The sequence below is a fragment of the Barbus barbus genome, assembly GCF_936440315.1.
Source record: "Barbus barbus genome assembly, chromosome: 45".
Classification (NCBI taxonomy): Eukaryota; Metazoa; Chordata; class Actinopteri; order Cypriniformes; family Cyprinidae; genus Barbus; species Barbus barbus.
This window is the reverse complement of record NC_136723.1, coordinates 2,792,980-2,819,649: the sequence shown is the minus strand read 5'-3', so window position 1 is coordinate 2,819,649 and position 26,670 is coordinate 2,792,980. Positions and strand designations below refer to the sequence as shown.

General features: G+C 38.5%; 1 protein-coding gene across 1 annotated transcript; it reads right to left on the bottom strand.

Annotated features, from left to right (window-relative positions):
- Positions 1–1,958: 1,958 nt before the first annotated feature.
- Positions 1,959–12,423, bottom strand: LOC306863957 (macrophage immunometabolism regulator). The gene is made up of 2 exons (XM_079407587.1): positions 12,322–12,423; positions 1,959–3,334 (listed from the first exon to the last, which is right to left on the bottom strand). Exons 1-2 carry the CDS (start codon positions 12,357–12,359, stop codon positions 2,695–2,697), a joined length of 678 nt encoding a protein of 225 aa, XP_079263713.1. The 5' UTR covers positions 12,360–12,423; the 3' UTR covers positions 1,959–2,694.
- Between the last annotated feature and the right edge of the window lie 14,247 nt (positions 12,424–26,670).

Here is a 26,670-nt window from a genome sequence, read left to right as displayed (position 1 = left end):
GACTGATAATAGGGTTTCATGATTTCAGGAGAACATCTATTTGCAATCATTCTAATAAATAAAATGCAGTTTAAAAAAAAAGCTCCAGGTGCGCCGTGCTTGTTTGTAGAGCTGCACAATTTACATAAAGTTGATTATATATCAATACGACTACATAATAATGCATTATATTATTATTAAAAAGACATGAACTATAACAAATAAATCACAATAATGTTAATTTTAATAACTGTACAATTACAATACTAATATTTTTTCCCAATGTCAAATGATGACGCATTTAGCTTATATTTTGGCAGAAACCTGGAGCTGATGGATGAAAACAGACACTGGACCATGAGCTGCTCGCGTGTAAATGAACACAGTGCTGCGCTTCACTCCAAAACATGCAGTGCATGCATTTCTTAAATTAAATTGCAGCCTTTGCGATAATCACACGAAGCCATATTATGAGTTTGGTTTTATTTCAAATAGTCGTGCAGCCCTACCATATAAGCAGTGTTGGGGAGTAACTAGTAACAGAATTACGGAATTTAATTACAAAATAAATGTAACCGTAATCTGTTACAGTTAATGAGAAAACGAAACATGTAAATTACAGTTTCTTTTACTCTTAAATCTGTATTTAACCTCAGAATGACCTCAAAGTGAAGAGGTGCTAAAGTCAGATTTTGTGGTAGCTGTGCTTTAAAATCTTAATTCAAGCAAATAATTCAATTTGAAAAGTCTACAGTACTACTGTAAGGTTAACCCTGTCTGGTTTAAATGTTTGAAAACATTCATTAGAAATTAATCAAATGCAATCAGTTACATTACTTAAAAAAATTATTGAAATAGTTACACGATTTATATTTTAAACAGGGTAACTTGTAATCTGTAACCTATTACATTTCCAAAGTAACCTTCCCAACACTGTATATAAACAGTCTATACTACAAATCTATACTATAACTGTGCTTGCTCTATTCCTAGTTCCCTTGACAGTTTTGTGTGACAGACTGAAATAAAAGTCTTTATTCACAGAACACAAATTAAATTTCAGACCATCAGCAGATATCAATAACTAATTTCAGCCTGTTCCTGGCTTTAGCAGGCTTTGGATTAGAGTTACGCCAAAACAAACCCTCTTTTAGCATTAAACACTACTGTCAGGATTAACTAAAGACACCCAGAAAAGGCATGAACCAAGTTATTTCTGTGGCTGACCTTACTGCATATGCATTTGTAGGAGTTTCCCTTTCAGACGCAATATTTATGAGGCAAGTATTTAAATAAACAGATTGCAGTTGTCACTGGTATTTGCGCCATTTTTTAACAAACAAGAAAGCATGTCTTGAGCCATCTTGCCCTTGGCATGACTGCAATATTTGCTCATTTGAGCTGCTCTTGGTAGATTGCATTGCTCATTATGGAAATGAGCTGTGTCTGTCCTTTAATGTGCACTTTGTCAGTAGATCAACCGCAGAACCTTCCACTCCCATCGGCGCTTTTATGGGATGACAGCACTCTCATGCTAATTTGCCCTGTTTAGTAAATCTTGAATATGGCACACAAGCCATATTTGGTCAACATTTCCTGTCATTGAATGGAAAGAGCTGCGCAAAGTTTCTCCAAAAATTCTCAAAAAGTCAGGAACAACATGAGGGTGAGTACAGAATGACAGAATTGGTCTTTTTGAACGAACTACTCCTTTAGTTTACCCTAACTGGGCTTCATGGTGCTTTATCACACCTCGAGATTAGTGGTCTATAGATGCTTTAAGCCCAAAGTATACATCGCTTTTGAACGCATACATGTACAGTCTAAGGCGTACCTTTTTCAAAGTATACTCTATTTGATAGTGTTTCATCTTTGTCCAGCGTCTGCACTATTATTCTCCAGAAGTTATGAGCGCTAAAAATATCTTAATCTAAAGATCCGTCTGTTGTTGTTGCGGTCTCTGCTATTTTGTTGTTGTTCTGTGTCTAGTTTGGTTTTCAACTGTGAAACAACAGCCCGGGCCAGTGCTGCCACCTTGTGGAACAACTGATTAGTGCAAAACGTAGTCAATGCACATGTGTGACTTTGCGTGTACAAAGAAAAATCTGGTTTTGCGCGTACAGTACACGGGTACTATTCTGGTGACAAAATGTGCGTCAAACATGTAAAAACCGAAGTATACTTTGGGCTTTAGTTAGGGTGACCATACGTGCCATTTTTCCTGGACATGTCCAGGCTAGGATTTCTATTTTGCCTAAAATATGTAGGTTTTGGCTTTGTTTGCATGTGCATGAAAGCTATAGAGAGCAGAGCAGACAGCTCCTTATGCATTCGAAATGCTCTCGAGGTACTTTGATGTCAAACACTGATCGGTCTGAGCAGCGCCGCTTTAAGTCGAACACACCTAATATGTACGCGTATTTGCATCGCTTTGACCGTTCTCCGTAGATCCCACCTTCTCACACACCATGATTGGTCCATTATGTGCAATGCCTTCATGTTATTGGCCAAACTACTTTTTGATCATTAACTGGCTTTAGCAAGTATGAAAACAGAAAAACAAAGCCAAAACGAATCCTGGCCAGGACGTGTCCGGGAAAAATGGCACGTATGGTCACCCTACTTTAGTAGTGAACTGCCTATAATCAGAGTGGTAAAAATCAAGGCCCTACATCACAGCCAGACAACTGTGAGCAGGTGGACGTTTCTGAGAACTCATGTCTTGTTGCGGGTGAACACGCGCTCGCCCCTCAGATTGAGATGCTGTAGCTGGTACTGCAGCACTTCAGTGTCCGCCGGCTCCCTGAGGCTCATCTTGTCCAGGTTGAGGTAGTCCAGGGACTTGGAGTACACCCGTTTGCCCTTCAACAGGCAGAGGGGCAGGGGCCCGTGTAAGGCCTTGCTGGGCTCCCCGCTCACCATCGACTTCAAGCAGCCTTCGCCCGAGCTGGGCATGCGCCGCCTCCGGCGTCCGTTGATGGCTGGGATGTCATACGGCTGGTAGTAACGGCTTTTGGCTTTGTAAATCCGCGAGGCTCGGTGCAGGCTTAAATCCACAGGCTTTTTGATGGGGCTAGGCAAGGCCTCTGTGTTGCTGTTGTCAGGGCTAGACCACTTCTGGGCTAATTTGAGAAGCTCCTCACCGGTGGTGAAGCCCACGAGATAGTTGGAGTTCATGTGGAGGATCTGGTATCCTGAGACAGTACTTTTAATGGGGGAGCAGGGAGTGCTGGAGCACCGGGGTTTATCGGCTTCTGGCTTCAGGGTGGCTTTGACCTCAGCAGCAGGCAGAACGGATATGGGCGCCCTGGACGCTCCACTGGCATCCATTTCCATCTTTAATGACATGACCTGGCTGAAACACACAGGGAGTTATGTAGGGAATAAATAGCATATATTATGCTACAAATAACACAAAATTGTATAGCCTATATTTCATCATCATTTACTTTAATGCACATTCCTTGTCAAATCTGCTTTTCACAATACAGATTGTTTTAAAGCAGCTTTACAGAAAGTTATGCTGTTATGTCTATAATGTATTTGTACTTTACCATAGAGCAAGCATATCATCATGGCTGGATAATATGAGGATTTAAATCAATGCAAATGATCCTCCAGGTTTTAGATCTAGTTATACTGTATTTATAGCGTTGTCTAGCACATATGTGACCCTGGACCACAAAACCAGTCATAAGTAGGGCTGGGTATCGAGTTCGATACTTTTTAGGCACCGACCGAATTGCCTCGATACCACCGAGTATCGAAAAACGTCTTGTCGTTCGGTACCAAATTTCGATACCTAAGGGGTTAATCTCATCACCGTCAGTGAGCCAATAAACCTGGGTGTGTTTGACTAGAAGCAGCGCGGCGCTGAATGATCAGTGTTTGACCTCCACGAGAGCGTTTCTAAAGCGCACGGAGCAGTCAGCTCTTTATATCGCGCGGTTTGTTTATTATACACAGACTGAAGCTCGCGTGACGCTCGCGGTCATTTCAGCGTCTGCCGCCTCTCTAAATGAGGACATAAACACATGAACAACAGCTCCAGACCTGCTGTGAGAGTCAATTAATGAGCATTTTACCATTTGATTTGAGTAAAACTAAAGTCATATCATATACACACAGAACTGTAAAGGTATTCCAGGCAACCCGTCAAAATAAAAGTTCGGGTTTACTTGGAAGACACTGCGGCAGAAATAAATTAATATTGTTCAGCAGACAGTACATACTGCTACTACTAGGCTACTACTAAAATTATTAAAACTTTATTAGTATTTTTTTTTAGTAATGATCACACAACAGTTATTCCATTTTTATTTTATTTTAATAGGAAACCCCCTTTGTTTGCCAAAATAAATAAACTTTGATTTTCAATAATTTAAAGAGAAATTAAATTAATGTTTTTTGTCTTCATTTGAAAACCAGATACAGAACACAGAATTTCTGAGGAAAAATAAAACATTTAATAAGGCTATTTTAAGAATAAATTTAAATAAACCAAGTTGTTTTTATGCATTCAAATAATTAGACATACTACACCAGAATTTAATAACAATAAACATATGGTGAAAGAAAATAAAACACCCACTTATGAAAGTGGATGAAGATTTTAAATTTCTTAAATTTCTTTAAATTTTAAAGTCTTTAACAACCTAGAAATGAACATGAAGTGTTTTAAAATGAACACGCACTAACGCCTAACAGATGTGTAAACTGAAAACTATTTGAACTTTATTAAAATTATTTATTTATTGTGTTGGATATATTTTGTTCTTTGTGCAGTGGCTCAGGAGATGAGGCTTTGAGTCTGTATAAATATCAACATTAAAAAATAGTTTTTTGAGATAATGTAATCTTATTAAAACTGATATCGAAAAAAGTATTGTTCAGGAACCGGTATCGAACTCAAGGTATCGGTATCGATATCGAAAATTTTTGAACGATACCCAGCCCTAGTCATAAGTAGCACAGATATATTTGTAGCAATAGCCAAATTTTTATACATTGTATGGATCAAATTATAGATTTTTCTTTTATGCCAAAAATCATTAGGATATTAAGTAAAGATCATGTTCCATGAAGAAATTTTGTAAATTTCCTACCGTAAATATATCTAAACTTCATTTTTGATTAGTAATATGCATTGCTAAGGACTTCATTTGAACAACTTTAAAGGAGATTTTCTCAATATTTAGATTTTTTTGCTCCCTCAGATTCCAGATTTTCAAATAGTTGTATCTCAGATAAATATTGTCCGATCATAACAAACCATACATCAATGGAAAGATTATTTATTCAACCTTCGGATGACTGGTTTTGTGGTCCGGGGTCACATATATCAGTGCTGTGATGACTCTGGCATTCAAAGCAGTTAAGTGATTTAAATATTGGTTGGGTTTGTTTGTTCAAACAAGAGTAAGCAATTCTCAAACATTAATAATGAAAATATGATCAGGCGTCACAGCTGAGTCTGATGCCTAGGCACATGCTGAATTGTCACAGTAAAACTCTTAAATTTGAGGATGGAAAAACAGGAATCATCATATTAGCTAGGAATCTGCCTAATATGATTATTAAATAAATCTGAGCATTGCAAGTAAATACATGGTGCTCTTGCACCAGTGGATACTGCACATTTATTCCATGCAATTGTTTAAGATCGACTGTTTGTAAATTATTATGACAATGTCTACTTTATGGTTTTTATATTACATCTTTTATCTCCTCCTTCTTGGTTTTTAACAGAGGCTGGCAACCAACGTAATAGATGCTTTTCCACCACCTACTGCTCTGGAGCGTGGAACAGAGTTTAAGATCTATTCATCAGCCCTGTTTCCCTAATAAAATCAAAGAAAGCTTCACTATTTATCTCACTAGACCATTTTATTACAGCCTTAATATTCAATTCCTGATCTCCATCTTTGCTCATTTCTTCTATCACACTTCCATCTTTCTGAATGAGAAGCTGGCAAGAGTAAAGCACAGACATTTCAAAATAAGAGCGCCACTGTATTTCAGGCGTGTTTATAACTAAAAGCCACACATTATGCATAAAGTAAATTTTTTTATTAGTTTATTGGTATTCTGGTTGCACAATATATATTATCTGGCATTTAATTCAATGTCAACTGTTGTGTCTTCTGTCTGGGCTGCCTGTCACAGGAAGGAAAGAATAAGAATAGTATTTAATGCATAAGTTCTAATAAATAATTTAGTAAATAATTACAAAATTATTAAATTACACAAAAACCTACAAACTACAAATCGTATGGAGCTGGGAAGCTGCCAAATACAGGTGCATCTCAGAAAATTAGAATATGGTGAAAAAGTTCATTTTCTCTTGTAACTTATTTCAAAAAGTGAAACTTTCATATATTTTAGATTCATTACATGTAAAGTAAAACACTTCAAAAGTTTTTTTTGTTTTAATTTTGATGATTAGAGCTCACAGCTCATGAAAGTCAAAAATCAGTATCTCAAAATATTAGAATATTTCCTAAAATCAATAAAAAAAAGGATTTGCAAAAAGAAAAAGAAAAATTCTTTAAGGTATGTTCATTTATGCACTCAATATTTTGTCGGGCTCCTTTAGCACAAACTCCAGCATCAGTGAGGAATGGCATGGAAGCGATCAGCCTGTGGCTCTGCTGAGGCTCTATTGAGTCTTCAGCTCGTCTGGATTGTTGGATCAACTGTTTCTCATCTTTCTCTTGAAAATATCCCACAGATTCCATATGGGCTTCAGGTGAGGGTGATGGGAATCAAGCACAGTAATCATGGTCAGCAAACCCCTTGGAAGTGGTTTTGGCAGTGTGTGCAGGTGCTCAAGTCCTGCTGGAAAAGGAAATCAGCATCTCCATAAAGCTTGTCAGCAGATGGAAGCATAAAGTGCCCCTAAATCTCCTGGTAGACGAGATTTGAAGTCCAGAGTCCATTGACTCTGGACTTGATAAAACACAATGGACCGACACCAGCAGACGTCACAGCAGCCCAAATCATCTCTGACTGTGGAAACGTCACACTGGACTTCAAGCAGCTTGGATTCTGTGCCTCTCCAGTCTTCCTCCAGACCTTGATTTCCAAATGAAATGCAAAATTTACTTTTATCTGAAAAGAGGACTTTGGAGCACTGAGCAACAGTCCAGTTATTTTTCTCCACAGCCCAGGTAAGACGCTTCTGACGTTGTCTCTGGTTCAGAAGTGGCTTGGTATCTCTTTTCCTGAAGATGTCTGAGCGTGGAGACTCTTGATGTACTGACTCCAGCTTCAGTCCACTCCTTGTGAAGCTCTCCCAAGTGTTTGTGCATCTTTTCCTACCCAATTCCTTCCTTCCAGTCAACTTTGCATTTAATATGCTTTGATACAGCACTCTGTAGGCAGCCACAGCTTTCAGTAATGACCCTCTGTGACTTACCCTCTTTGTGGAGGGCGTCAGTGTTCATCTTCTGGATCATTGCCAAGCCAGCAGTGTTCTCCATTATTGTGGTTTCAAAGAACAAGAGATACCCGGAATTTATACTGTAGGGATGGTCATTAATTGAAACTCAAATCTAAATATTCTAATATTTTGAGACTTTCATGAGCTGTAAGCTCTAACCATCCAAATTAAAACAATTTTTTTTTTTAATTTTTACATGTAATGAATCTAAAATATATGAAAGTTTCACTTTTTGAAATAAAAGTTACAACAACTTTTTCACCATATTCTAATTTTCTGAGATGCACCTGTAATGTTTTTGATAAAACTGCACAGTTAAGGCAGGTGTTATTTAATCATTTCTGTGGTAATTTTCTCAATTAGAAGCAGATGCATCTGTCCTATAGAACATGCACAGATATATAATCTATAAACAGCAGAGAAAGGAGGAGGCTCAGCTCAACTTCAAGGAGAATGGATCTTAAAGTCAAAACACTGAAAGATAATTCCAAAGACTCATTTTGACAGATAAAATAAGAAACCCATTCAGGAGGTATGAAATGAAACTCAAATCTGGCATTTGGATTACACTCGAAAGGTGTCTGGTAAGCGCCGATGGAGCATTTCTACTGGCGACGATGATGTGCCGGTGACGTGGGAAAGATGTCTAACAAGATTCTGGCAAACATTAAGATCCGACAAATCTAAAGTGACCTCCGCAGACACCGATGCAGGAGGTGGCATCTGTTTATTTCACACATTATAAAGTTATTTTAGTAAATATTATGCAAATTTTTTTTTTTTTTTTTTTTTTTTTTTTTTTTTTTTTTTTTTTTTTTTTTTTTTTTTTTTTTGAACAATCTGTTTATTGAAATGTAACAATATATTACAAAGTAGTAAATGTAGTACAACAATAATGTAGTTACATCTTTTCATATGAAAAAACAAACAAAGAGAAAAAAAAAACACAAAAAACACAAAAAAAACCAAAAAAACAAAAAAAACAAAAACAAAAAAAAAACAGGTTATTTTAAATAATATCCCAGGTTATTCCAGACAGTTATACAATAAGAAGGAGAAGTTGGAAATCCAAAACATGCATAGAAGGCATACACGAAATCAATATTCAACAGTGGTTTATTTAAATAAATCTGTGTGGGGGGTGGGGGGGTGGTATGTGTCAGATGTCAAGTTATCTTGTCTTCTCCAGTCTCATTCAGTACATTGCCAAAATCCGAATTTGATATAAACGATATAAAGGGTGCCCAAATTTTCTCAAAAGAAGAAAGTTTACCTTTTAACATATAAGTTATCTTTTCCATTGCTAAACAGAAAGACATGTTATTGATCCACTGTACAATAGACGGCCTTTCCACTTTCTTCCAGTACAGAGCTATCAGACGCTTTGCTTGAAGTATACTAAAATCAACAAGTTTACGAGAACTGCTATGGTGAACAATATTTTCAGGAATAATTCCCAAAATAAAAATTTCAGGTTTCATGGGTAGATTTATAGATATCATCTGGAAAATAAATATAGCCACCTCTTTCCAAAACTCCTGCACCTTCGGGCAGTTCCACATGCAATGCAAAAGTGTGCCTTTATCAACTGAGCATTTGATGCATGTGTCTGGAATATTATGGTTAATTTTATTTAATCTAACTGGAGTAATATATGTTCTCATAATCCAGTTATACTGTATTAATTTGAGATTACTATTAAATGTTTGTAGTTGAGCTTTCACACATATTTCTTCCCATACCACCAAGGGAATATTTAGATTTAAATCTTCTCTCCACGAAGCCAATTTAGATTCTGATGATTCTTTGGAGTAAGATTCTAACATTTTATAAAACATAGATATTAAACCTTTATATTGGGCAGGTTTTGATAATAGGTCTTCAAGAGGTGTCTTATTAGGTTTTGTATGCTTTGCCCCTTGATAAGAAGAGATATAGCTCCTAAGTTGAAGGAATTTAAAGAAATGCTTTTTGGGAATATCAAATTCCGCTACAATTTCTGCAAAGGACATTAGATCATTTTCCTTATAAAAATCCTCAATTTTTTGCAGCCCTCTATCATACCACATCTTAAATCCTGGGTCAGATCTGGCTGGTTTGAAACACTTGTTTCCCCATATTGGGGTAAAACATGATAAAGTATTATAATGACCTAAATATTTATATACATCACACCAGACATTAATTGTATTAATGAGGATAGGGTTAAAAGATACGGTATCTTTGTCTTTTCTAAGAGATTTAATATCTGCCGAATAAAGGTAAAGATTAAGGGGTAATTTTGACTTTATAAAGAAAGATTCAATGTCCAACCAAGACGTAGAAGATTCAGAAGAGAAATAAAATAAAGTAGATCGTAACTGTGCTGCCCAATAGTACCACTGTAGATTTGGAAATTGGAGACCACCCCTGTTATAAGGCAAGTATAATAATGATAACCGAACACGAGCTCTTTTGTTATTCCAGATGAAATCAGTGAATAATCTCTGGAGTGTTGGAAAAAAGGAAGATGGGGGGCAGAGAGGAATATTTTGAAATAGATATAATATTTTAGGGAGCACACTCATTTTTATTGTATTTACACGTCCAATTAGAGATATAGGTAGATTTCTCCATCTTTCAATAAATTTAGAGATAGTGTTCAAAAGAGGTTGGTAATTGACTGAAGATATTTGATCTATATTAGCCGTTATTTTAATTCCTAAATAAACAAAGGAATCTACCACATTAAATGGTGTTACAGCTGGTATTTGACTATCACCACTATTCAATAAAAGGACACATGATTTAGATTGGTTAATTTTATAACCAGAAAAGTTACCAAAGAGTGAAAGAAGCTGTATTAGAGAAGGAATGGAGTGAGCCAGATTTGTCAAGTACAGAATTACATCGTCTGCGTACAACGAAATGCGCATATCTACTGTGTCTGATCTGATGCCTTGTATGTTACTATGAGATCTTACTGCAATGGCAAGCGGCTCGATAGCTAAGATAAAGAGAAGGGGTGAAAGGGGGCACCCTTGACGAGTGCCCCTTTGAATGTTGAAGGCTTTGGAAACTATATTATTAGTGAGCACTTCAGCCATAGGATGTGTGTAAAGTATCTTAATCCATTTACAGAAAACCTCTCCAAACCCAAATCTTTTAAGGACCTCAAATAGATACAGCCACTCCACCCTGTCGAAAGCCTTTTCAGCATCTAAGGACAGAATGGCCGCATCACTAGTTCCCTTTATAAGATATAAAACATTAAGCAAGGTTCTAACATTGTGAAACCCTTGCCTGCCCTTAATGAATCCATTTTGGTCTCTGTGTATTATCTTAGGTAGAAGTACCTCCAACCTCCTTGCTAAAATTTTACTCAGTATTTTAACATCTGTATTAAGTAATGAAATTGGTCGAAATGATTCACATTTTGTATTTATTTTATTAGGCTTAGGTATTAATGTAATGAGAGCATGTCTTAAAGATTCTGGGAGCACATCATTCGCAAAGGATTCTTTAAACATATCTAAAATGGGTCCGGAAAGTCTTGCCCCAAATTTCTTGTAAAAATCTACATTAAGGCCATCTGGTCCCGGTGTTCGACCTGCTGATAAACTGTCAATGGCTTCTGTAATTTCTTCTTCTGTTATATCCATGTCTAAAGACCTTTTTGTCTCTTCAGAGATAGTAGGTATAGACAAACTGTCAAGAAACTCTTTTTGCATATTAATATTATGCAAATTTAATATAATGTAACTATCAATTATTATGCTTGGGTTCTTTATCTTTAAATTAAATAGTGTGATATATTGAAGAACAATGGCACATTTAATGAGCAAATATAAAGTAGAATCAAGGGCTGTCATGTCTCGATTTATTCTCTATACTCTTACATACACATCACTTTATTAATTATGCTTTGTAAGGTATGTAGATACAACTTTTTTTATTTACCTTGTATTGTTCCTGATATACTTCACTAATCTAGTGTTTGATATAGGAAAACATTAAGATTTAAGTGTGCTTAAGTGTAATGTCCTATTTTCATTTGACACGAATGAACAAACTAACAAATAAATACATTTAAGATGATTATTTTACACACTTTTTAATCATCAGTATATTAACACATGAATCGTTTGAAAAGACTACGTCAGCAATGAGTAGTAGATGAGTGCTATAATTACAGGATTGTATTGCCAAGATCAGTGCATTAGAATAAAACTAAAACCATCTGTATTCTGTGAGGACTGCCATTTGTAATTTTAGACAGACAGACAGACAGATGTAAATTGTCCATGCTGGGGTTCAGTTATTTCACATCTTTAAGGAAATCTGAGTTCAATTTAAAGCGAACAGCATTATTCAGTCATTCAGCAAAGCTAACACAGATCTCATACAGTATATTTCTGGATATATCCAGCTACTATTCATATGGAAATGTGTTTCATGCCAGACAAGGATATGAAGGAGAAACCAGGCCAGTGCTTCACTGTAAATGAACCAAAGATCACTGTAGCATTTCAGCAGAAGCCAAATGCGCGATTTAACACTTTGGACATTGTGAATGATGTAAAAGCATGAATAATTATGATAATAAACGATATTTTTGAGGGTTTAGTGAGAGATCCTGATGATGATGATGATGCTCGACATTAGAGATTGAAATACTGTGCTGAGAAACCAGATGCACCACACAAACGCGTTCATCAACAGCTCCGTCGTCGAACACGAGTAACAGTGACTACTGACTGAAACAGCCAAGCGTCCTCCAAACCCTGTCTTTATTCTGTCCCTGCCACCATTACACCATACACCATTACAGCAGCAGCGCGGGGCTTTAACATCACACTGACAACGCTCTGGTCGAGGCGGAGCGACCGTAATATAACGAAGAAAAGAGTGTAAAATCAAACCTGTTCAGAAAGACTGCACACCTGGGCTCCAGAACCATAGACGAGATTCTGTCCGAGTCTGCCGTCGACGCCAGTCACGTGACGCGAGCCGCGCATCCAGTCACGTGACGCGATGAGGGCCGCATGCTCTTATGTAAAGCAGTGCTTCTCTAAAAACAGGGGCCACTAGGGGACTCGGCAAATTTTTAAAGGGTGTTACAAGAAGACTATTTAAAATACAAGCTCTAAAGAAACAGTTAATCAGCAGCACTACAGGTTGAAATGGGAGAAATGTCATTGGAGATGAGAAGGTTACAATTATCACTGAATTACTGGGTTAATTTAAAAGGACATAGTCAAGAGCATCCAACACAAGAAACTTTAAAGCCCTGTTGGGAAAAAGAAAGTAGAAAAACCAAAAGTTTTGGATGGACAGCGGAGGAAAAAGCAACAGAACTAAAAATCAACCAGATGAATGTAAGTCCAACGGTGCCGTTTCCAATAATTAAACCTTGGTTATTTCCAGAAGCTGCAATAGATTTTACATTGTTAGAACAGAAAAATAAAGGCGAGGAATGTAATTTATATCATGTGCAGACATATATCAAGAAATACTATAGTTATGTTCAGATCTATACGGATGCGTCAAAGAGTCTAGATAATAAGGTCGGAGTAGCGTTTACTGTGCCAGAATTTCATACCTCAGTAAGGAAAAGGATTAGTGATGAATTATCCGTTTATACAGGGGAAATGATTGCATTAGTATTAGCATTACAGTGGGTAGAAGAGATCAGACCTATGAAATCGGTTATCTGCTCAGACTCAAGTTCATCTCTGGCTAGTTTACAATACAGCCACTCAGAGAGTAGACCAGACATTTTAATGGAAATTATGCAAACATTATATAGAATTCAAATGATGGGGATTATAGTGGTGTTTTTGTGGGTGCCTGCACATATTGGGGTGGAAGGAAATGAAATTGCAGATAAAGAAGCGAAGGAGGCTGTTAAAAATAACGACATTAACCTAATTATCAATTTAAGTAAGAATGAAATCAAAAGTTTAATCAAAAAAAGACTGAAGGGAAGATGGCAAAAACAATGGGATAAGGAGAAAAAAGGAAGATGGTTCTATAAGATACAAGGGAAAGTGGGTGAAATAAGAAATGCAGGGAAAAATAGAAAAGATGAAATAATAATATCAAGATTGAGATTTGGGCATACAAGATTAAATAGCACACTTCATAAAATGGGTAAACATGAAACGGGGAGGTGTGAGTTTTGTGGACAGGAAGAGACCGTAGAACATGTCATACAGTATTGCCAGAAATATGACAATGAGAGGAGAAGTTTAATACAAGAATTAGGTAAGAGGAAAATACAATTTATAATAAGATATATTTTACAAAATAATTCGAATAATGAATGTTTTAGTCTAGTTTTGCAGTTCCTTAAAAAAACTAAATTGTGGGATAGAATATAAATATACATTTAAATAAAAAGGGGGAGGGAGAAACTCATTTTGATTCACACTCCATACCAGTTGGTGCCGGAAATACACCATTAAGTTGTTTGTCAACCGCCAATAAAATCACATGAAGAAGAAGAAGAACAGTTACTCAAAAGATCAAATTCGCTGAGCATTGTGGCTTGTAAGAGTAAGTTGAGGTAGGTGTGTGTGTTCCGGACCGAAGAATCGGTGTCTTGAACTCGATCAAAGCGGTAGTGAGTGTAAAGAGTAAAGACCAGTCGTGCCGCATTCTGAATCATTTGTAGTGGTTTGATTGCACATGTTGGAAATCCAGCATTGATAGAGTAACTGGTTGCTGAACAGGTTAAAACTAAACTGTGATTGGCTGGATGTTCAACCCAAAGCCCAAATCTTGGAAACATCCACAATATCCACCCTTTATGAATCCCTTTCGGTATAGATGTACCAAAATAAATGGAAGTGACCGGATCACCTTTATAAGAATGGAGGGGATGACGCCTGTGCCTTTATGGTAATTTTCAGACATCTCTGGACTCTTTGGCTGATTTTTATAAGAGACACCATCATCCTGGAGGCTAATATATATCCAGTATAGCAGAGTTTCCAGACCAGGGGTGCGTCTCCCAAAGGCAACTATGGTCTCAGGTTCCGTCGTTATCCAATAGAGTTCAATGGAACTTATGACCATAGTTAGCTTTCTGTACGATCTGAATTTCTGCGCTTTGAATTTTAAATATTGAATTTGATATTCCGAATATCTTGAAAACTTGAAGCTGTGTTTTTTAAAACTGGATATTTGCATTCAAAGAATTAAGAACAAAAAAATCTGCTGTTTGAAAATACATGTCTATTAAAAAACTGCCATAAAAACATTCAGTTGTTTAATTTCAAATGTTCATTATTCAAGTTTAAAAAAAATCAAATTTAGAACTATGTTAAATGCCACATTATATTCAGTTTTGTTAAATGACACCTGTCAATAATTCAAATTTACACAATTCAAATAGTTGTGTCATATTATAAGCTCCATACTCCAGAGGGTGCCCTAGCACAGAAAATTCACATATGCGTCACAGAAGTAACTGAACTGATGATGTTAAATCCCTAATATGGATAAAGGCATTGCTATCGCTGTAACTGAATAAAAAGAAGATATAATGTTAAACGTTTTTAATGATGAAAATGTAAGGACAATAAATACTCGCCTGCAACAATATATCAATGCAATGCAATATATCTCCGGTATTTTCATAATGATTAAGTATATTTGTAAGCCATTGCTAAACCTTTATTATACAATATATTTTCTCCCTCATTCTGTGATAAGAAGCCACATCACATCACAAAAGAAAGTTATTTCAAACACTCAACCAATGTTGTGGAGTAAAAACAAGTATAATTTTCTCTTTTTTTGGACAACAGGTTTAGAAACGCTTCTCATAGCAAGTCATTATAAGGGAAGATGTTTGGCGTATGTCGCTAATACACGTTATAAGCAGGGAAGCGTTTCCTCATCTCAGCACATGAACTCACGGGCACAAACACACATCTCCATCTGACTAGTAAGCCAATTCTCAAATAACTACTATGATGACTTTTGTTCTACTCACTTAAAAGACAGAAGTAATTGCGTTGTCCAATCTATATAGACTGTGTCTGTTCCCCGCATAGCGAGGTCAAAATATTAATTTAATGCAGGATCTAGAAAAAATCTGATCGTGATTAAACCAGAAAAACCGCAAAATACATTAACAAAAACAATTTTTAAAGCTTGGGCTCCTAAACATTAGATCACACGCACCCAAAGCAGTTCTTGTAAATGAAATGATCACAGATAATAATTTTGATGTACTCTGCCTGACTGAAACCTGGCTTAAACCAAATGAATATTTTGGTCTAAATGAGTCTACTCCACCAAGCTACTGTTATAAACATGAGCCCCGTCAGACTGGTCGTGAATCATAAGTTGCACTAGTGTTGCAACAATATATAGTGATATTCTCAATGTTACTCAGAAAACAGGATATGAGGTTTAACTCATTTGAAATACTTCTGCTTAATGTTACACTGTTAGATATGCAAAATAAATCTCTCCTATCTCTTGCTCTGGTATACTGTGTACAGACCGCCAGGGTCATATACAGATTTCCTAAAAGAATTTGCAGATTTCCTCTCAGATCTATTGGTTAATGTTGATAAAGTGCTAATTGTCGGAGATTTTAACATTCACGTTGATAATACAAATGATGTGTTAGGACTTTACTGACCTAATAAACTCTTTTGGAGTAAAGCAAAACGTCACCGGGCCCACTCATCGTTTTAATCATATGCTAGATTTAATTATATCGCATGGAATTGAAGTGAAGTGACATACTGCCAAGTATGGTGACCCATACTCGGAATTCGTGCTCTGTATTTAACCAATCCAACGTGCAAACACACACACAGCAGTGAACACACACCCGGAGCAGTGGGCAGCCATTTATGCTGCGGCGCCCGGGGAGCAGTTGGGGGTTCGGTGCCTTGCTCAAGGGCGCCTCAGTCGTGGTATTGAGGGTGGAGAGAGCGCTGGACATTCACTCCCCCCACCTACAATCCCTGCCGGCCCGAGACTCGAACCCGCAACCTTTGGATTACGAGTGCAACTCTCTAACCATTAGGCCACGACTTCCCCATATGATCTTATCGATATAGACATCGTACCTCAAAGTGATGATGTTACTGATCATTTCCTTGTATCGTGCATGCTGTGTATTACTGATATTAATTATATGGCTCCGCGTTATCGTCCGGGCAGAACTATTGTTCCAGCCACCAAAGACAGATTCACAAATAACCTGCCTGATTTATCTCAACTGCTCTGTGTACCCATAAATACACATGAACTAGACGAAATGACTAGCAACATGGGCACTATCTTCTCTAATACATTAGAAGCTGTTGCCCCCCTCAAATTGAAAAAGGTTAGAGAAAAACGTACTGTGCCATGGTACAACAGTTATACCCATTCTCTCAAGAAAGAAACTCGTAATCTTGAGCGCAAATGGAGAAAAACTAACTTGGAAGTTTTTAGAATTGCGTGGAAAAACAGTATGTCCAGCTATAGACAGGCTCTAAAAGCTGCCAGGGCAGAGCATATCCGCAAACTCATAGATAATAACCAAAACAATCCAAGGTTCTTATTTAGCACAGTGGCTAGATTAACAAATAAACACACGCCACCCGATCTAAATATTCCCTCACAGTTTAATAGTAATGACTTTAGTAATTTCTTTACTAATAAAATAGATAACATCAGAAATACAATATCAAATGTATATTCTACTGCGTCTAGTATTTCAGCTTCATTCATCACACCCAAAGAAAAACTGCAGTGCTTTACAACTATAAGACAGGAAGAGCTAAATAAACTTATCAGTGCATCTAAACCAACAACATGTTTATTAGATCCTGTACCCACTAAACTACTGAAAGAGTTGTTACCTGTAGCAGAAGAACCGCTTCTCAATATTATTAACTCATCGTTATCTTTAGGTCACGTCCCAAAACCATTCAAGCTGGCGGTTATTAAGCCTCTTATTAAGAAACCACAACTAGATTCAAATGAACTGGCAAATTACAGACCCATTTCAAATCTTCCGTTTATGTCAAAATTTTTTGAAAAAGTTGTGTCTGCTCAATTGGGCTCCTTCTTGCAAAAAAATTATCTCTATGAAGAATTTCAGTCAGGTTTCAGGCCTCACCATAGCACAGAAACTGCACTTGTTAAAATTACAAATGACTTGCTTCTTGCTTCAGACCAAGGCTGCATCTCATTGCTATTATTACTTGATCTTAGTGCTGCGTTCGACACTATAGACCATGATATACTCATAGATAGATTACAAAACTATATTGGTATTCAAGGGCAGGCTTTAAGATGGTTTAGATCCTACCTGTCCGATCGCTACCACTTTGTTCATTTAAATGGGGAGTCATCTCAATTATCACCAGTATAGTATGAAGTACCACAAGGATCTGTCCTAGGTCCTCTGCTATTTTCAATATACATGTTGCCTCTTGGTAATATTATTAGAAAATACGGTATTACTTTTCATTGTTATGCTGATGATACTCAACTATACATCTCAACAAGACCAGATGAAACTTCTAAACTAAATTAATAGATTGTGTTAAAAATGTAAAAGATTGGATGACCAATAATTTCCTCCTATTAAATTCAGATAAAACAGAGATATTACTTATTGGACCAAAAAACAGTACACAGAATCTCTTGGATTACAATTTGCAACTAGACGGATGCACTGTTACGTCCTCTAAAGTCAAAAATCTGGGTGTTATATTAGACAGCAACTTGTCCTTTGAAAATCATGTTTCATCATGTTACAAAAACAGTATTCTTCCATCTTAGAAACATTGCCAAGCTTCGAAACATGCTACCTGTTTCTGATGCAGAAAAGCTAGTTCATGCATTCATGACCTCTAGACTGGACTATTGTAATGCACTGCTAGCTGGTTGTCCTGCATCTTCAATAAACAAGCTACAGATAGTCCAAAATGCAGCGGCTAGAGTTCTTACCAGGTCAAGAAAATATGATCATATTACCCCAATTTTACAATCTCTGCACTGGCTACCTATTAAGTTCTGTATCATTTACAAAATATTATTACTTGCCTATAAGGCCCTAAATGGTTTAGCTCCTGAGTACCTAACTTGTCTTCTACCACGCTACAATCCAATCCGCTCCCTAAGGTCGCAAAACTCTGGACTTTTGGTAGTACCTAGGATAGCAAAGTCCACTAAAGGAGGTGGAGCTTTTTCACATTTGGCTCCCAAACTCTGGAATAGCCTTCCTGATAACGTTTGGGGTTCAGACTCACTCTCTCTGTTTAAATCTAGATTAAAGACACATCTCTTTAGCCAAGCATTCGCATAATGCATTTTATAATCTTGTACTACATCTGATCAAATGTACATTATTATTCTTTAGCTTGGGTTGAACAAATAATTTTTGCTTCGATGGAACAGCAGCTACGCTAATTATGTCTCTATTTGTTTCTCTGTTTCTGCCACGGAATTAACATCGGGGGTAACTAGGAATTACAGAAGCTTCAGTCTGGATCCAACCCTTAAATGATCTGAGATGACCAAACACCTGAGAAAAGATGATGCCAACCCCTCAGATGACCTCAGAGGATGCCTACGCTCAGACAACATACAGAATTACCAAATTTTGCCATAAGTTAAATATATAAGACCAAGATGGCGGCACGTACACATCGCAAGGCTCAGCGTCTCTCCAGTTTTTGCAATTTTGCAGTATTTTTCCTGCTCATCTCGGGCCTGTTCGCACTGAACAGCTTTGCCTTAACATCTTACACCCAACAGGAGCTTTTGGATATCGGTCTGCACTTTTCCAACAGTTTTATAGCCAATCATCGACTCATCCCTGAGATTTCCAGAACACCCGAGGCTACGCACTCTACTCGGCCGGGCGGAAGTGCTCACAGGCAGAGCCGAGATCGTAAACAAAGGTGCAGAGGGCTAAGAGCTAAGCTAAAGCTAACACCGCACCGGCTCTCTTTACCCAGCATTTTCCTCGCTAATGTGCGGTCATTGGTGAACAAAATGGATGAGATACGACTTCGTATCACCCATAGTAAGAGACTTTTGGACTGCAATGTCATGGTTTTGTTACGTACCAGGTCTAGGGTCCAGGAGAATAACAACTCCCGCTACAACTGACTTCTTGTTTCTTTCTCTTTTATTACTTTGAAGCAAGTTGTTCAAATTGGAAAACAGTAGCACAAGACGTTAAAAAGAAACAAGTTAACTTCAGGGTTGGGAAAGCCAAAATAACAAACAAAATTCAATCTACCCTTTTTTTTTAGAGAAAACTTATTATCCTATCAAAAAAAAAACAAAAAAAAAAACATACAGACTGAACTAACTCCCTAACTAACCAAAAAACAGGAGAAAACGTATAATCACAGTAAAGCAAAAGTGGCACCCCAACTCCGACGGCTTACGTGCTGAAGCAATGACATTTACTACAATTATAATAAGGAACGAAACACTCAGACATGTTGAGTGTTACAAGAAAAAGCGTTCACAGAACGCTTAAAAAAAAATAGAGAAAAAAAAAAAGAACAACAAATGGGGATAAAGTAAAAGGACAATGAATAACACAATAACAAAGTCACTGCACGGAGATTTTTATCTTTACAACAACACAACAGCAGTTTCAACCACAACGCTATGAATCATCAACAACAGTCCCCTTTCTCTCTCTGCCAGATCCACGTCTCTTCCTCTTTTTTGAAAGACGCACAGTTCCAGGTTGACCAATCACGGGGCACATTCTCGACACGTTCAATTAGGGAGGTGCAACCTGCATGAGTGACAGAGCGAGAGAAAAAGAGCGAGAGAGAGAGAGAGAGAGAGAGAGAGAGAGACCATACACAATACGTCTCATCATAACAGTTTTCACGGACACATGGCTACACAGCGACATACCCAATAATGTTATTGATCTAACCGAACGCTGCACACTCCGAGCAGATAGAACGGCAGATGACTCCGGCAAGACCAGAGGCGGAGGATTGTGCATTTATGTAAACAAACTTGGTGTAGGAACTCTGACATTGTTGGAAGACACTGCTCACCTAACATTGAGTTTCTCATGGTTAAGTGTAGACCTTTTTATCTGCCGCGGGAATTCACTTCCACCATTATAACTGCAGCATATATTCCCCCGGATGCTAATGCCAAGCTTGCTATGAACGAACTACATGCGGCCATTAGTAAACAACAAACTGTACACCCGGAAGCTGCATTTATTGTTGTAGGTGATTTTAAATCACTCCAACTTAAAGACAGTGCTCCCCAAATTCCATCAGCATGTCTCCTGCCACACTAGAGGAGACAAAACTTTGGATCATGTTTACACAAACATCGCAGGAGCTTAAATCGCGACTCCACCCACCTGGGACAGTCTGATCACCTTTCTTTGCTTCTCACCCTCAAGTATTCACCCCTCATCAACCGTGGGAAGCCATCAGTGAAGACCATCAAAGTGTGGCCAATGGGAGCAGAGTCTGTACTTCAGGACAAGTTTCAACACATGGACTGGAGTTTGTTTGCTTCTCAGGCTGCCAGTGGCTCTCACACGGACATTGACATTGATATCTATACCACCTCTGTGCTGGATTACATCAATACCTCCATTGACAGTGTTAAAACAGAGAAACATATCACAACGTACCCTAATCAGAAGCCATGGATGAACAAGGAGGTGCGGCTCCTGCTGAAAGCCCGCAACACTGCTTTCAGATTAGATGACGCTCAGGCCTACAGCATATCCAGGGCTAACCTGAAGAGGGGCATCAAGAAGGCCAAGCACTGCTACAAGCTAAAGGTAGAGGAACATTTTTCCAACTCTGACCCCCGATGCATGTGGCAGGGCATGGTCATCAGTGACTACAAGCCATGCAGCTCCACTCCGACGGTCACAGACGTCTCCTTTAATGAGCTAAATGTCTTTTATGCTCGCTTTGACAACAACAACAAGGAGACAGCCACCAAGATCACACTCTCAGGAGACCATCAGACCCTCAAACTGACCTCCACAGATGTCTGCACAGCATTGAGCCGGATCAATGCGTGCAAGGCTGCTGGCCCTGACGGCATTCCTGGACATGTGCTCAGGATATTTGCTGAGCAGCTCGCAGGGGTCTTCACAGACATTTTCAATCTGTCCCTCACCGAAGCAACTGTGCCAACATGCTTTAAGTCCACATCCATTGTGCCAGTGCCGAAACACTCCTCCCCGACGTGCCTGAATGTCTACCGCCCCGTAGAACTCACACACATTGTTACAAAGTGGTTTGAGCGACTGGTCCTGGCACACCTCAAGAACTGCCTCCCACCCACACTGGACCCACACCAATTGAAGCAATAGAAGCACTGAGGATGCAGTATGCACAGTACTGCACTCTGTACTCACACACTTGGATAACAACAACACATATGTACGGATGTTGTTTGTTGACTTCAGCTCAGCATTCAACACCGTCATTCCCTCCAAGCTGACCACTAAACTTGGAGACTTGGGTGTTAACACCTCCCTCTGCAGCTGGATTATGGACTTTCTGACCAACAGACCTCAGCATGTTAGGTCAGGCCACACCTGCTCCACCACCATCACACTCAACACCGGCGCACCGGTACCACAGGGCTGTGTGCTGAGCCCATTTCTCTACTCCCTCTACACCCATGACTGCAGGCCTGTGCATGGATCCAACTCCATCATCAAGTTTGCTGACGACACCACAGTGATTGGCCTCATCAGAGACAACGATGAGACTGCCTACAGGGAGGAGGTACAGCACCTGGCTGCATGGTGTGCTGACAATAGCCTGCTCCTCAACACCAGCAAGACAAAGGAACTTATTGTGGACTTCAGGAAGAAGAAAAGTGGAACCCATGACCCCATCCACATTAACGGGATGGTTGTTGAACGTGTCTCCAGCTTCAAGTTCCTGGGAACCCACATCTCGGAGGACCTGACCTGGACCACCAACACATCCAGCCTAGTCAAGAAGGCTCACCAACGCCTCTTCTTCCTTAGGACACTGAAGAAGAACCACCTGTCTCCAATCATCCAGCTGAACTTCTACCGGTGTGCAATTGAAAGCATCCTGACCAACTGCATCACAGTCTGGTATGGGAACTGCTCAGCTGCTGACCGCAAGGCACTACAGAGGGTGGTGAAAACCGCCCAACGCATCACAGGGACACCACTCCCTGCCATTGAGGACGTCCAGAGAAAACGCTGTTTACGTCGAGCTCGCGGCATTCTTAAGGACTCCTCTCACCCTGACCATAGACTGTTTAACTTACTGCCCTCTGGGAGGCGCTTCAGGAGCCTCCGAACAAGGACAAGCAGACTCAGGAACAGCTTTTTCCCTACAGCTGTTTCCCTACTAAACTCTGCCCAATGATACCCCCCTCACACACCACTACAAACTCTTCACCCCTCCCCATCATTAAATCGAATAAAAAAACAAAACAAAAAAAACAACCAATCTACACACTGAGTACTATGTACTGTAAATTTTTATTTCTATGCACTTTCAATGTTCATTGCACTAGTGTTTATATATCTTAATTTATAGCTTATTCATATCCATTTGTAATTATATTCATAGTTTTTGCTCATAGTGTACATACATTTACTGCACAATCCATCTGTATAGTATGTTCATATCACCCATCTGTATATCATACTGATAGTATTTAAAAACTTGTAAATTATGTCCATAGTACTACTGCCTTATCTGTATATTCTGTACATATGTAACATATTGTAGGCACTGTATATCCTGTACCTCTGCTTATTGCACTTCTGGTTAGATGCTAACTGCATTTCGTTGCCCTGTACCTTACATGTGCAATGGCAATAAAGTTGAATCTAATCATCTAATCTAACCACATGAGGGTGAAATAATTTTTAGTTTTGGATGGACTTTCATTGCAAGGTCAAGGTCATTTTTATTCATATAGCACTTTAACACAACATAAATGCTGACCAAGGTGCTTCACAAATAAAAAGATGACAGTCATACAAACATACAGAGTTTTAATACTTAAATCAACAACTTAAACCATAAAAACGAATGAAAATCAAGATAAGAATTTAACTCACTAAGACTAACATATCTAAAATTATGAATAGGGCTGAGAAAAGAGATACGATTTCAAAGATGATTTAAATGCAGATGAAGAGGAGGATAACCCAACAGATTGAGGTAACGAATTCCACAGCTTAGGGGCTAATACAGAAAAGGCTCTGTCACCTTTAGATTTCAAGTGGGACAATGGGACGGTTAATAGTTTGTCAGAGGATGATCTAAGAGATTTATTTTGGGGGGGGGGGGGGGGGGGGGGGGGACAAATAAGGTCTGAGATGTAAACTGAAAACTGTAAACACACATTGGAATATACTGTCAGTTACTATACAGCAATAAATTAATTAATTAATTCTGCATCCTCTGCCAAGTTGCATTACAGTATTGGTAATATCCTTATTTGTTATACTATAGCAGTTTCTTCTGACAAAAGATGTTTCCTCCCCTAGACAGTCAACTCTCAGTTCTGCACAAATACATGTAAGAAGTACTTGGCTACAAATAAATTCAACAGTTACGAGTTTGAGGGTGTGTGGTACAGTATTTACAGTACAAAGAATAGTGAAAGTCCTCTCATCTGAAATACTGCTACTATGTACTGCAAGTGTAATGTGTAAGTAGTGTAAAACCCTGTAGATGAGCCTGCAGGCCAGCTTTCCTTATGGTCGTTCCATGCACAAGAACGTGGTCAACTATAATGCTTTATATTTCATCAGCAACAAATGACCCTTGACCTCAACTCCTTCATTTTTCTTTTCTCCTCCTATTCCTCTTTGTATCCCATTAACAGGATTAATTTTCCAAAACACATGATCACCTGTGCTCCTGTGCATATCATCCTGAGATTCTGACCTGTGTGTTATCAGTTTTGCTACTTAATGTTCACACAGGGATAAATGTGTGCAAGCATTTTTTGATGCTTGAGTTAATTATATTGTGTGTTTGTGTTTTCTGAATGAGAACATGGTTAAACCTGTGCAAAATGATGGCATTGTTTGTGTAAAGTTTTGCACAAAACACTGAGCAAATTGGAACGTGTGTGCAAACAGGTGAAATGTGTTAAAAGTTTTGAGAAACGTGTCTTTGTTTTGAGAACTGTATGAACGGTTTGGAAAATTGGGCCAAATTAATCAGTTATAGTGTGTTAGCAATCGAGAAAAACTCTAATAAAATGGATTTGATTTATTTTTTGTTGCAAAACTTTAATTTATTTATTTTCAACACCGCACCCCCCAGCCCCCCATTTTTTCTCGGGCTACACGACAGGGGGTGCTGCCACACCCTCAGCACCCCTACGTCCCGCGGTCATTTTTATTTTTTTACTATTATTTGTATAGCGCTTTTAACAATGCAAATTGTGTTAAAGCAGCTTTACATCAGCTTGATATAAAGCTGGGTGGCTTTATATCAGCTTTACAGTATTTAGACAGGGAATTAGTTTGTCGAAATAGTGTCATTCTCCTCTGGCCAGACAAAATCAGCAGTTTAAATCTAGGCTAAAGCAGAGTCAGATTGTGCAAAGGACTCATCATGTTCCTGTGGTCTTGTCCCGATGGCCGTTTAGGAGACAGGGTCTTCACTGGGGATCAGTCTCTGGGGCTCATCTAGTTGTCCAGGTCTCCACTGACGTTCAGGGCTGTAGAGGTCATCTCTAGTGCTGATCCACCATCTGATCTGGATACGGACTGGATTCGGGTAGCTACGGTGACCTCGGAATAAGAAAGAAACAGACTAATATTAGCGTAGATGACATTCTTCTAACGATGTAACAAGTACATCGGGTGTTTTGGGAAGTGTTCCCCATTCCGGTTGACCTAAATAATGCAGCCTAACAATCCTTTAACGGATTTGAATTATAGAAATGCAATAGTGTATTATGTGTAAACCAGGTTAAAGAGATGGGTCTTTAATCTAGATTTAAACTGACAGAGTGTGTCTGCTTCCCGAACAGTGTTAGGTAGGTTGTTCCAGAGTTTGGGCGCTAAATAGGAAAACGATCTCCCGCCCGCAGCTGATTTTGATATTCTAGGTATTATCAAAAGGCCAGAGTTTTGAGATCGCAGCGGACGTGAAGGACTATAATGCGATAAGAGCTCACTCAAATACCGAGGTGCCAAACCATTCAGGGCCTTATAGGTAATTAGCAAGATCTTAAAATGTATACGATGTTTAATAGGGAGCCAGTGCAGTGTTGACAGAACCGGGCTAATGTGGTCATACTTCCTGGTTCTAGTAAGAACTCTAGCTGCTGAATTTTGAGCCAGCTGGAGTTTGTTTATTAAACTTGCAGAGCAACCACCCAATAAAGCATTACAATAATCTAGCCTCTAGGTCATGAACGCATGAATTGAAGTTTCTGCATTTGCCATTGAGAGCATTGGTCGTAATTTAGATATATTTTTAAGATGGAAAAATGCAGTTTTACAAATGCTAGAAACATGTTTTTCGAAGGAAAGATTGCTATCAAAAAGTACGCCTAGGTTCCTAGCTGAAAACGAAGAATTTACAGAGCAGCCATCAAGTATTAGACAGTGATCTAGGTTATTACATGCAAAAGTTTTTGGTCCAATAATTAACACCTCTGTTTTTTCAGAATTTAGCAGTAAGAAATTGCTAGTCATCCAGTTTTTGATATCAACTATACATTCCGTTAGTTTTGCAAATTGGTAAGTTTCATCAGGTCGCGAAGAAATATAGAGCTGGGTATCATCAGCATAACAGTGAAAGCTAACACCATGTTTCCTAATGATATCTCCCAAGGGGTAACATGTAAAGCGTGAAAAGTAAGGGGCCGAGTACTGAGCCTTGAGGTACTCCATACTGCACCTGTGATTGGTATGATACCTCTTCATTTACTGCCACAAATTGATGGCGGTCAGACAAGTACGATTTGAACCATGCCAGTGCACTTCCTCTAACGCCAACATAATTTTCTAGTCTATTAAAAAGAATGTTGTGGTCGATAGTGTCAAACGCGGCGCTAAGATCCAGTAGCACTAATAGAGAGATATGAGTAGAGAATAATGTATACAAGGACTAAACTGGGCTGCGTTTCCCAAAAGCATCATAAGCATACCGTTGCTATTGGTTTCAATGGATCTACGATGTACTTAAGCTTACAATGATTTTGGGAAATATATCCCTGCTTATTTCAGCCTCAAGCATTACTGTTATGTTGGTCCGACTCCA